The sequence below is a fragment of the Taeniopygia guttata genome, chromosome 32 (assembly GCF_048771995.1).
Source record: "Taeniopygia guttata chromosome 32, bTaeGut7.mat, whole genome shotgun sequence".
Classification (NCBI taxonomy): domain Eukaryota; kingdom Metazoa; phylum Chordata; class Aves; order Passeriformes; family Estrildidae; genus Taeniopygia; species Taeniopygia guttata.
Genome location: NC_133057.1, coordinates 1,119,949 through 1,132,882, shown reverse-complemented (window position 1 = coordinate 1,132,882; position 12,934 = coordinate 1,119,949). Strand labels below are relative to the sequence as shown.

At 56.9% G+C, this 12,934-nt stretch overlaps 1 protein-coding gene across 1 annotated transcript in view; it reads right to left on the bottom strand.

Annotated features, from left to right (window-relative positions):
* The window catches only part of POLR2A (RNA polymerase II subunit A), a 50,308-nt gene extending 37,967 nt beyond the window's left edge, over nucleotides 1-12,341 (bottom strand). The window contains exons 1-7 of the mRNA XM_041712192.2: nucleotides 10,952-12,341; nucleotides 9,686-9,818; nucleotides 8,612-8,748; nucleotides 7,814-7,987; nucleotides 4,983-5,264; nucleotides 2,577-2,738; nucleotides 255-475 (exon numbers count right to left, since the gene is read on the bottom strand). Of these exons, the coding sequence (XP_041568126.1) occupies nucleotides 255-475; nucleotides 2,577-2,738; nucleotides 4,983-5,264; nucleotides 7,814-7,987; nucleotides 8,612-8,748; nucleotides 9,686-9,818; nucleotides 10,952-11,041 (1,199 nt within the window). The 5' untranslated portion in view covers nucleotides 11,042-12,341. The remainder of the gene's footprint in view (nucleotides 1-254; nucleotides 476-2,576; nucleotides 2,739-4,982; nucleotides 5,265-7,813; nucleotides 7,988-8,611; nucleotides 8,749-9,685; nucleotides 9,819-10,951) is intronic.
* Between the last annotated feature and the right edge of the window lie 593 nt (nucleotides 12,342-12,934).

Here is a 12,934-nt window from a genome sequence, read left to right as displayed (position 1 = left end):
CTCCATAAATCCATCCCAAAGCCCCGTAAATCCCCCCAAAACCCCCCCAAATCCCCCCCAAGCCCACCTGTCGATGTTGAAGGGCGTGACGATCTCGGCGAAGGTCATGTTGGCGGCGATGGAGCGGGGGACACCAACACCAAACCCCCATAAATCCATCTCAAACCTCCATAAATCCCCCCAAAGCCCCATAAATCCCCCCAAAACCCCCCCAAATCCCCCCCAAAGCCCCATAAATCCCCCCCAAAGCCCACCTGTCGATGTTGAAGGGCGTGACGATCTCGGCGAAGGTCATGTTGGCGGCGATGGAGCGGGGGACGCCCACCTGGTCGATGGCCAGGTTGGGGTCGGGGGTGATGACGGTGCGGGCGGAGAAATCCACGCGTTTGCCCATGAGGTTGCCCCGAACCCGACCCTCCTTCCCCTTCAGCCGCTGCTTCAGGGACTTCAGGGGGCGCCCCGACTTCTGCATGGCCTGGGGGAGCAGAAATTGGGGGTTCAGGGGGGTTGGAACCCAAAAAGTCACCCCAAAAATCCAAAATCCACTGCGGGACACAAATTGATCACCCTGGGTTCTTGTGAGGGTTCAGGGAGGGGTTTGGGGGAGCAAAACACATTTGGGGGAGCCCCTAAATTCTGCATGGCCTGGGGGAGGAGAAATTTGGGGGTTCAGGGGGGTTGGAACCCAAAAAATCACCCCAAAAATCCAAAATCCACTGGGGGACACAAATTGATCACCCTGGGTTCTTGTGAGGGTTCAGGGCAGAAAAACATATTTGGGGGAGCCCCTAAATTCTGCATGGCCTGGGGGAGGAGAAATTTGGGGTTCGGGGGGGTTGGAACCCAAAAAATCACCCCAAAAATCCAAAATCCACTGGGGGACACAAATTGATCACCCTGGGTTCTTGTGAGGGTTCAGGGGAGCAAAACACATTTGGGGGAGCCCCTAAATTCTGCATGGGCTGGGGGCGGAGAAATTTGGGGTTCAGGGGGGTTGGAACCACCAAAATCACCCCAAAAATCCACTGGGGGACACAAATTGATCACCCTGGGTTCTTGTGAGGGTTCAGGGCAGAAAAACACATTTGGGGGAGCCTCTAAATTCTGCATGGCCTGGGGGAGGAGAAATTTGGGGTTCAGGGGGGTTGGAACCCAAAAAATCACCCCAAAAATCCAAAATCCACTGCGGGGGACACAAATTGATCACCCTGGGCTCTTGTGAGGGTTCAGGGCAGAGAAACACATTTGGGGGAGCCCCTAAATTCTGCATGGCCTGGGGGAGGAGAAATTTGGGGTTCAGGGGGGTTGGAACCCAAAAAATCACCCCAAAAATCCACAATCCACTGGGGGACACAAATTGATCACCCTGGGCTCTTGTGAGGGTTCAGGGAGGGGTTTGGGGGAGCAAAACACATTTGGGGGAGCCCCTAAATTCTGCATGGCCTGGGGGCGGAGAAATTGGGGGTTCAGGGGGAGTTGGAACCCAAAAAATCACCCCAAAAATCCAAAATCAACCATGGGACATAAACTGATCACCCTGGGTTCTTGTGAGGGTTCAGGGCAGAAAAACACATTTGGGGGAGCCCCTAAATTCTGCATGGCCTGGAGGAGGAGAAATTTGGGGTTCAGGGGGGTTGGAACCCAAAAAATCACCCCAAAAATCCAAAATCCATGGGGGACACAAATTGTCACCCTGCGTTCTTGTGAGGGTTCAGGGAGGGGTTTGGGGGAGCAAAACACATTTGGGGGAGCCCCTAAATTCTGCATGGCCTGGGGGCGGAGAAATTTGGGGTTCAGGGGGGGTTGGAACCCAAAAAATCACCCCAAAAATCCAAAATCCACTGGGGGACACAAATTGATCACCCTGGGTTCTTGTGAGGGTTCAGGGCAGAAAAACACATTTGGGGGAGCCCCTAAAATCTGCATGGCCTGGGGCTGGAGAAATTTGGGGTTCAGGGGGGTTGGAACCACCAAAATCTCCCCAAAAATCCAAAATCAACCGTGGGACATAAACTGATCACCCTGAGAATGTCCCCAGCTCCTGCTGGGACTTTGGGGGGCTCAGGGGGTTCCCAGGCTGCTCTGTCCCTGCTTGTCCCCTTTGTGTCCCAGCTGGGACCCCCAAAACCCATCTGGGACACCCCAAAACCCATCTGGGACACCCCAAACCCCCTCTGGGACACCCCCAGACTCTCCTGGACCCCGGGCAGCTTGTTGTCCACCACGGTGGCCACGTGGACCTACAGCAGCTTGACATCCACAGCCACAACCTGAGGCCACCACCTGAATGTCCCTCACCTTGTGTCACCCCAAAATCCCTCTGTGACCCCTAAAATCTCTCTAGGACACCCCAAAACCTCTCTGGGACACCCCAAACCCCCTCTGGGACACCCCCAGACTCTCCTGGACCCCGGGCAGCTCGTTGTCCCCACGTGGACCTACAGCAGCTTGACACCCGCGGCCACGACCTGAGGCCACCACCTGAATGTCCCTCACCTCGTGTCACCCCAAAACCCCTCTGTGACCCCTAAAATCTCTCCAGGACACCCCAAAACCCGCCTGTGACCCCTCTGTACCCGGGGCAGGCCGGGCAGCTCGTTGTCCACCATGGTGGCCACGTGGAACTGCAGCAGCTTGACGTCCTCGGCGATGACGTGCGCGGCCGCCCCGTTCTGCTCGTTGCGCCGCAGTTGGTTGTTGATCTTGACGATGTCGGCCAGTTTGTGGGTCAGGTCATCCTGGGGACACCCCAAAATTAGTGGGGTGACCCCAAAATTTATTAGTTAGGAGGTTTGACAGTGATAAAGGGAGGTGAGACAACCCAAAGTGCCATGGGAAAGGTGAGGGTGGATTTGGGGTGGGAATAAAACAGGGAGACCCCAAAGTGTCTTGGGGGTGACCCCAAAAGGGGACTGGGGACCCCAAAGAAGTGAGGAGGCCCCAAAAGGCATCAGGGACCCCCCAAAATCTGCCCCAGTGCCCACCTGGGTGCAGGCAGAGCCCTGCATGACCATGGCTGGGGACACGGGCAGCACGGTGCCCCAAACACCCCCAAACTGCCCCAAACACCCCCAAAACCACCCCAAAAACCCCTAAATTTACCCCAAACATCCCCAAAACCACCCCAAACATCCCCAAAACCACCCCAAACATCCCCAGTATGACCCCAACCCCCACCTGGTTGCGGGCAGAGCCCTGCATGACCATGGCTGGGGACATGGGCAGCACGGTGCCCAAACACCCCAAAATCGCCCCAAACACCCCAATAACCCCCAAATCCATGCCAAAAACCCCGAAATCCCCAAAAACTGACCCCAAAACCCCACAGTCTGACCCCAAACCCACCTGGTTGCGGGCAGAGCCCTGCATGACCACGGCCAGGCGCACGGACAGGAGCAGCACGGTGCCCAACACCCCAAAATCACCCCAAACACCCCAAAACCACCCCAAACACCCCCAAAACCCCACAATCTGCCCCCAAAACCCCACAATCTGACCCCAAACCCCAAAAACTGACCCCAAAACCCCACAGTCTGCCCCCAAAACCCCAGAATCTGACCCCAAACCCACCTGGTTGCGGGCAGAGCCCTGCATGACCACGGCCGGGCGCACGGACAGCGGCGGCACGGGCAGCACAGTGCCCAAACACCCCAAACACCCCCAAAACCCCACAAACTGACCCCAAAACCCCACAGAATGACCCCAAAACCCCACAATCTGACCCCAAAACCCCACAATCTGACCCCAAACCCCACCTGGTTGCGGGCAGAGCCCTGCATGACCACGGCCGGGCGCACGGACAGCGGCAGCACGGTGCCCAAACACCCCAAAACCACCCCAAACACCCCCAAAACCCCAAAAACTGACCCCAAAACCCCACAATCTGACCCCAAAACCCCACAATCTGACCCCAAAACCCCACAATCTGACCCCAAACCCCACCTGGTTGCGGGCGGAGCCCTGCATGACCACGGCCGGGCGCACGGACAGCGGCGGCACGGGCAGCACGGTGCCCCAAACACCCCAAAACCACCCCAAACACCCCCAAAACCCCACAGAATGACCCCAAAACCCCACAATCTGACCCCAAAACCGCACAGAATGACCCCAAACCCCACAATCTGACCCCAAAACCCCACAGAATGACCCCAAACCCACCTGGTTGCGGGCGGAGCCCTGCATGACCACGGCCGGGCGCACGGACAGCGGCGGCACGGGCAGCACGGTGCCCCCCAAACACCCCTAAAACCACCCCAAACACCCCAAAACCACCCCAAACACCCCCAAAACCCCACAATCTGACCCCAAAACCCCACAGTCTGACCCCAAACCCACCTGGTTGCGGGCAGAGCCCTGCATGACCACGGCCGGGCGCACGGACAGCGGCGGCACGGGCAGCACGGTGCCCAAACACCCCAAACACCCCCAAACACCCCCAAAACCCCAAAAACTGACACCAAAACCCCACAATCTGACCCCAAAACCCCACAATCTGACCCCAAAACCCCACAAAATGACCCCAAAACCCCCACAGAATGACCCCAAACCCCACCTGGTTGCGGGCAGAGCCCTGCATGACCACGGCCGGGCGCATGGACAGGGGCAGCACGGTGCCCAGACACCCCAAAACCACCCCAAACACCCCCAAAACCCCAAAAACTGACCCCAAAACCCCACAATCTGACCCCAAACCCACCTGGTTGCGGGCAGAGCCCTGCATGACCACGGCCGGGCGCACGGACAGCGGCGGCACGGGCAGCACGGTGCCCAAACACCCCAAAACCACCCCAAACCCCCAAAAACTGACACCAAAACCCCACAGAATGACCCCAAACCCACCTGGTTGCGGATGGAGCCCTGCATGACCACAGCCAGGCACACGGGCAGCACGGTGCCCCCCAAACACCTCAATACCACCCCAAACACCCCCAAAACCCCAAAAACTGACCCCAAAACCCCACAATCTGACCCCAAAACCCCACCTGGTTGCGGGCAGAGCCCTGCATGACCACGGCCGGGCGCACGGACAGCGGCGGCACGGGCAGCACGGTGCACACCATCCACTCGGGCCGGGCGAATTTGGGGTCCATGCCCAGCACGAAGCACTCCTCGTCCGAGATGCGCTTGAAGATCTCGTGCACGCGCTCGGGGCTCAGCAGGATCTTCTTCTCCTGAGAGTCCTCGTTGACGTGCTTCCACTCGGCGTACAGCTCCAGCCCCGAGCGCCGGATGCGCGGCTGGTAGCGCCCGCAGCCGCCGTGGCCCTGAAACGGGGGGAAACAGGGGAGAAATGGGGTTATTCAGGTTATAAATGGGGTTATTTGGGTGAAAAATGGGGTTATTGGATGAAAAACGGGGAATTATTTGGGTTAGCAACAGGGGCTGGTAGCGCCCGCAGCCGCCGTGGCCCTGAAACAGAGAAAATGGGGATTATTTGGGTTAAAAATGGGGTTATTTGGGTTAAAAATGGGGCTATTGGGGTGAAACATGGGGTTATTGGGGTTAAAAATGAGGTTATTTGGGTTAAAAATGGGGTTATCGGGGTTAAAATGGGGTTATTGGGGTTAAAAATGGGGTTATTGGGGTGAAACATGGGGTTATTGGGGTGAAAAATGGGGTTATTGGGGTTAAAAATGGGGTTATTGGGGTGAAACATGGGGTTATTGGGGTGAAACATGGGGTTATTGGGGTGAAAAAGGGGAACAATTGGGTTAGCAACAAGGGCTGGTAGCGCCCGCAGCCGCCGTGGCCCTAAAACGGGGGGAAATAGGGGAGAAATGGGGTTATTGGGGTTAAAAATGGGGTCATTGGGGCGAAAAATGGGGAATTATTTGGGTTAGCAACAAGGGCTGGTAGCACCTGCAGCCACCATGGCCCTAAAACGGGGGGAAATAGGGGAGAAATGGGGTTATTGGGGTTAAAAATGGGGTTATTCGGGTTAAAAATGGGGTTATTGGGGTGAAACATGGGGTTATTGGGGTGAAAAATGGGGTTATCGGGGTGAAAAATGGGGTTATCGGGGTGAAAAATGGAGTTATTGGGGTGAAAAAGGGGAATAATTGGGTTAGCTGGTAGCGCCCGCAGCTGCCGTGGCCCTAAAACGGGGGGAAACAGGGGAGAAATGGGGTTATTGGGGTGAAAAATGGGGTTATTGGGGTTAAAAATGGGGTCATTGGGGTGAAAAATGGGGCTATTGGGGTGAAACATGGGGTCATTCGGATGAAAAATGGGGTTATTGGGGTGAAAAATGGGATTATTTGGGTTAAAAATGGGGTTATTGGGGTTAAAAATGGGGTTATTGGGGTGAAACATGGGGTTATCGGGGTGAAACATGGGGTTATTGGGGTAAAAAATGGAGTTATTGGGGTGAAAAAGGGGAATAATTGGGTTAGCAAAAAGGGCTGGTAGCGCCTGCAGCCACCATGGCCCTAAAACGGGGGGAAACGGGGGAGAAATGGGGTTATTGGGGTGAAAAATGGGGTTATTGGGGTGAAAAATGGGGTTATTGGGGTGAAAAATGGGGTTATTGGGGTGAAAAAGGGGAATAATTGGGTTAGCAACAAGGGCTGGTAGCGCCTGCAGCCACCATGGCCCTTAAACAGAGAAAATGGGGATTATTTGGGTTAAAAATGGGGTTATTTGGGTGAAAAATGGGGTCATTGGGGTGAAAAATGGGGTCATTGGGGTGAAAAATGGGGTTATAGGCGTGAAAAAGGGGAATTATTTGGGTTAGCAACAAGGGCTGGTAGCGCCCGCAGCCGCCGTGGCCCTAAAACGGGGGGAAACAGGGGAGAAATGGGGTTATTCGGGTTAAAAATGGGGTTATTGGGATGAAAAATGGGGTTATTGGGGTGAAAAATGGGGTCATTGGAGTTAAAAATGGGGTTATCAGGGTGAAACATGTGGTTATTGGGGTGAAAAATGGGGTCATTGGGGTGAAAAATGGGGTTATCGGGGTGAAAAATGGAGTTATTGGGGTTAAACATGGGGTCATTGGGGTGAAAAATGGGGAATTATTTGGGTTAGCAACAAGGGCTGGTAGCGCCTGCAGCCACTGTGGCCCTAAAACGGGGGGAAACAGGGGAGAAATGGGGTTATTGGGGTTAAAAATGGGGTTATTGGGGTGAAAAATTGGGTTATCGGGGTGAAAAATGGGGTTATCAGGGTGAAACATGGGGTTATTGGGGTGAAACATGGGGTTATTGGGGTGAAACATGGGGTTATCGAGGTGAAAAAGGGGAATTATTTGGGTTAGCAACAAGGGCTGGTAGTGCCTGCAGCCACCATGGCCCTAAAACAGAGAAAATGGTGATTATTTGGGTTAAATATGGGGTTATTTGGGGAGAAAAATGGCGTTACCAGGGTGAAACATGGGGTTATTGGGATGAAAAATGGGGTTATTGGGATGAAAAATGGGGTTATTGGGGTGAAACATGGAGTTATTGGGGTGAAAAAGGGGAATTATTTGGGTTAGCAACAGGGGCTGGTAGCGCCCACAGCCACCGTGACCCTAAAACAGGGAAAATATGAATTATTTGGGTTAAAAATGGGGTTATTTGGGTTAAAAATTGGGTTATTGGAGTAAAACATTAGATTATTGGGGTGAAAAATGTGGTTATTGGATGAAAAATGGGGAATTATTAGGGTTAGCAACAGGGGCTGGTAGTGCCAGGGAAAATGGACCACAAACAGAAGTTCTGGGGCCACAAATGAGAATTCCGTGCCAGAAACAGGAATTTGGGGCCACCAACGGGGATTTTGGGGCCACAAATGGGGATTTTGGGGGCACCAAGGGGGATTTTGGGGTGCCCACCTTCTCCTTGGTGAGGTCCTCGTCGCCCTCGGGCTGCTCCACGCCGAACTTGTGGTCCATCTCCTCGCCGCCCTCGCAGATGTTCTTGCCCTTGCAGAGGTCGTAGACGTGGGTCAGCCTCTTCTTGGGCTGCCCCTTGGACTTGCCCAGGATGTCCTTGATCTTGGGGTTGTTCTGCCAAAAAAACGCAGGTTTGGGGTCAGAAAAGGCTATTTTGGGGTCAGAAAAGGCCATTTTGGGGTCATGTTGTGGTTTTGGGGTCATAAAAAGTGATTTTGGGTGCCTGGTGTTGTCACATTATGGTCCTTCAACATCTCCAGAGCTTCCAGGTCCACCCAGCAGATGACAACTCTGCGTCCCTCAATTCTTGATGTGTCCCCAATTTTGTCACTTTTTTCTCAGTGTCCCCAAATTTTGTCACCTCTTTCTGGTATCCCCAAATTTTGTCACCTCTTTCTGGTATCCCCAAATTTTGTCACCTCCCCTAGGTGTCCCCCAATTTTGTCACCCCCCCTCAGTGTCCCCAAATTTTGTCACCTCTTCTCGGTGTCCCCAAATTTGTCACTTTTTCTTGGTGTCCCCCCAAATTTTGTCACCTCTTCTCGGTGTCCCCTCACTGTCACCCTCTCCAGTGTCACCCCAAAATGGTCCCAAAACCCCCCAAACCCAACCCCATCCCCGATGTGTCCCCAGGATGTCCCCGAGGTGCCACCACGGAGCCATTTTGGGGCATTTTCCACCCAAAACCGAGCCCTGCCCCCGAAATGTGGGGGTGCCCCGGAGGTTTTGGGGTCTCACCGAGTCCACGAGCAGCTTGGAGCAGAAGAAGCAGACGCAGCGCAGGATTTTCATGGTTTTGCCCAAAAAGCCCACGTGGAACACGGGCTTGGCCAGCTCGATGTGGCCAAAGTGGCCCGGACACTCCGTCATGTTCCCTGGGGACACCCCAAAATCGGGTTGGGGGACACCCCAAAACTGGGTTGGGATAGAGGGGAAGCCCCCAGAATGGGGTTTTGGGGTGGGAGGGGAAAAACCCTAAAAAACCTCTAAAAAACCCCTAAAAAAACCCTAAAATACCCCAAAGAAACCTTAAAAAAAACCTAAAAAAACCCTAAAAAAACCTAAAAAGAGGGAGCACCCCAAAAAACAAGAAACCTCCCCAAAAAAAAGGAAAAGCCCAAAAAAATAATTACATCACCCCCAAAAAAGGGACCCAAAATAAAAGAAAAAAAAAACCCCAAAAATACTGAAGTCTCCCTCAGGAAACCCCATGGGTGAGGCAAAAGTGAAATTTGGGGAAAGGAAAATGAGGGGAGCTCCCCAAAAAGGGGAAACCCACAAAAAAGGACACCCCAAAACCAACAAATCCCCCCCAAAACCAGGAGAATTTTAGGGGGTTTAGAGCCCACTCCCTATGAAGATTTGGGGCCTTGGGGGACCCCCAAGAGGAATTTTAGGGTTCAGGGCCCCTCCCATGAGGATTTTGGGGTTCAGGGCCCCTCCCGTGAGGATTTTGGGGTTCAGGGCCCCTCCCAGGAGGATTTTGGGGTTCAGGGCCCCCTCCCATGAATATTTTGGGGTTCAGGGCCCCTCCCATGAGGATTTTGGGGTTCAGGGCCCCTCCCGTGAGGATTTTGGGGTTCAGGGCCCCTCCCAGGAGGATTTTGGGGTTCAGGGCCCCCTCCCATGAATATTTTGGGGTTCAGGGCCCCTCCCATGAGGATTTTGGGGTTCAGGGCCCCTCCCAGGAGGATTTTGGGGTTCAGGGCCCCCTCCCAGGAGGAATTTGGGGTTCAGGGCCCCTCCCAGGAGAATTTTGGGGTTCAGGGCCCCTCCCAGGAGGATTTTGGGGTTCAGGACCCCCCAACTCACCGGCGCAGGTCTGGCAGCGCCCCGTCCTCTCGATGACGCCCTGCCGGGGGTCCATCAGCCCCCCCAGTTTGGGGCGTCCCCCCTCGGTGGTTTCGGGGTACTTGATGCCCCCCTCTGTCACCGACATCCGTTTCTGGGGGGGCAAAAGGGAAACTGAGGCACCCGGGGAACCCCAAATTCATCCACGAGCCCCCCTCAGAAACACTAAAGGGGTTGGGGGTACCCCAAGTGACCCCCTCGGGTGACAACAAAATCTTTGATCACCCCAAAATCCCTTCAGGGCTCCCTGAGCAGCTCTCAGGGACCCCAAAATCCCAGCTGGGTTCACCGAGCAACTCCCAGGGACCCCAAAATCCCAGCTGGGTTCACTGAGCAGCTCTCAGGGACCCCAAAATCCCACCTGGGCTCCCTGAGCAGCTCCCAGGGACCCCAAAATCCCACCTGGGCTGTCTGAGCGACTCTCAGGGACCCCAAAATCCCACCTGGGCCTCATGAGCAGCTCCCAGGGACCCCAAAATCCTTCCTGGGCTCCCTGAATAACTTCCAGGGACCCCAAAATCCCTCCAGGGCTCCCTGAGCAGCTCCCAGGGACCCCCAAAACTCCTCCAGGACTGTCTGAGCAGCTCCCAGAGACCCCAAAATCCCTCCAGGGCTCCCTAAACAACTTCCAGGGACCCCAAAATCCCTCCTGGGCTCCGTGAGCAGCTCCCAGGGACCCCCAAAACTCCTCCAGGGCTCCGAGTGACTCTCAGGGACCCCCAAAACTCCTCCAGGACACTCCAAACCTCTTCCAGAACTCCCCTAAAAACCTCCAGGCACCCCAAGTGTCCTTCACACCAGCCTGAAGCTCTTCCAAGGCTCCCCACAGACACCTCCAGAGAACCAGGACACCCCAAAACTCCTCCAAGGCACCCCAATGCTTTTCCCGAGGCCTCCAGGGCACCCCCAGGGACCCCGAAACTCCTCCCGGGGCTCCCTGAGCCACTCCTAGAGACGCCAAAAGGCCGCCAGGGGATTCTGAGCCACTCTGGGACACCCCAATGCCCTCCCAGAGGCTCCCCGGGCACCCCAACCCCTTCCAGGGCCGCGTTCGTGACCCCGGAGCCCCCGAGGACCCCCCAGATCCCCTCCGGGCCGGCGGGGGGCGCTGTCCCCGCCCGGGGCCGCTCCGCCCGCCGCTCTCGCTGCCCCGCCGCCATTTCCCGCCGCCCCTCGCCCTCAGCCGCCGGCCCCGCGGGCCCGTCCGCGCCGCCCCGGCCCCGGTACCATCTCATCGGGGCTCAGGATCCCGAACTGGACTCGTTTGATGGTGCGCAGCGGGCAGGCGCTGTCGCCCGAGGGCGGCCCGCCGTGCATGGTGCCGGTGGGGCCGCGGCCTCGCGCCGCTCCGGCTGTTCGGAACCGACCCCTTCGCGGAGGGGGTTGGAGGGAGCGGCGAGTTTAAACCCCACCGGGGAACCGGCGCCTCACGGAGCCTCCAGGGCGGAGTTTCCCCTTCTCCGCTCCGGCCGCTCCGCGCTCAAGGCGCGACTGAGCGCTGTGAGGCGCCGGCGCCGCGTTATATAGACTCGGCCCCCGCGCGCCGCCGGAGGGGGCGTGGCCGGAGCGTACCAAGCGCCTCACCGGCAAAGGGGGTGGGGGGAGCGGGAAAGAAAAGGAGAGACGAGTCCCGTCACGGCCCGTGAGGCGGACGAGCAGCGGGGAAGGGGAAGCTCCGCGCCGGCGGCTCCGTGAAGCCCTCACGGGACGCGCCGTCGTCGGACCGTAACCCCCAACCCCGCTTCCAGCACGGTGGGATCGGTTCATGAATAATTCATTTTAAAAGCGCCGCCCCCCCGAGGCGGAGCGCCGGGAGATGGCGGGGGCGGAGGGAGGCCGGCGGAGATTGACGGAGATTTCCGAAGTGGTGACGGAAGCGCGCGGAGATCGCCGAAGGGTCTCCGGAGAGTGACGGAAACGATCGAAGTTCCCCGGCAGTGCCCGAACGCTGACGGAAAGAGACGGAACTGCCCGAAGCATTACCGGACGTTATCGAAAAATACCGAAGCACGAGCGGAAGATGCCGGAGATAACCGAGATCTGACGAAAGCGGTCGAAGCAGAGGCGGACGGTGCCGGAAACGGCCGAAGCGCCGCTCCGGCCGCGGCCTGCGCAGCCCCGGCCTCGCCCGCCCGGCCCGGCCGCTCCCGGCGCTCCCGACCCGGCCGCGGCCGCTGGGAAAGGCCGAGGCTTCAGGGCCTGTTCCGGAGGGCCGCTGGGGAAGGGGCTGGGAGAGGCGCAGCGCTGTTGGAGGAGTATTTTAGCAGCGGGAAGGGGAAATTTGAGGGGGCTAGGAGGGGTTGAGGGCAGACTTAAGGTGGTTGGCAGAGGAGGAGGAGTGTGGGGCTATAACTGGGGTAGCAAAGGGGCATTTAGCGAGGCAGGAGCGTTTGGGGGACGATTGCAGACGAGGAGGGGGATTTGAGGGGGAGGAGGGAGGTTTGGGGTGTTTTGGGGCAGCAGTCGGGTTTGGGGGGGCACCTGGAGCAGTAAAAGAACGTTTGAGGAGAGTTTGGAAGGGGTAAGAAGGACCACGGGGCCAAAACTGGAGGGGAAAAAGGAGAATTTTGGTGTTTGGGGGTCCAGGAGGGGCATCCAGGAGGTTCTGGGGACAATTATGGCAGGAAAGGGGAATTTGGGGGAGAAGGGCAGAGGGGGGAGATTGGGGGAAGGAGAGCGAGGTTCTGTGGGGAGCACGAGGGGTTGGGGGGATTTTGGGGATTCGGGGACACAGAAGGAGAAATTTGGGGAGCAGGGGGGGATTTGGGGGGTCAGGAGTGGGGCAGCTTCCCCCATGTCACCAGGGGAGGGGTGACGTCACGGGTGTGACATCACAGGGTGTCACCGGGCCGTGGCGTGAGCACGGCACAGCCGGACACGCGAGGTGACACGAGTGTGACACAGTCTGAGGTACAACCCAAAGGTACAGCCTGACCCGTGACACACGATGTGACACAACTGTGACGCTGTGTGACACAGCGTGACAACCCCGCACGGCACAGTCGGACACAAAATGTGACACAGTCTGAGGTACAACCCAAAGGTACAGCCTGACCCGTGACACAACTGTGACACTGTGTGACACAGCCCGAAATTGTGTGACAGCCCCACGTGGCACAGTCGGACACAAAATGTGACACAGTCTGAGGTACAACCCAAACGTACAGCCTCACCCATGACACAATTGTGACTCCATGTGACACAACTGTA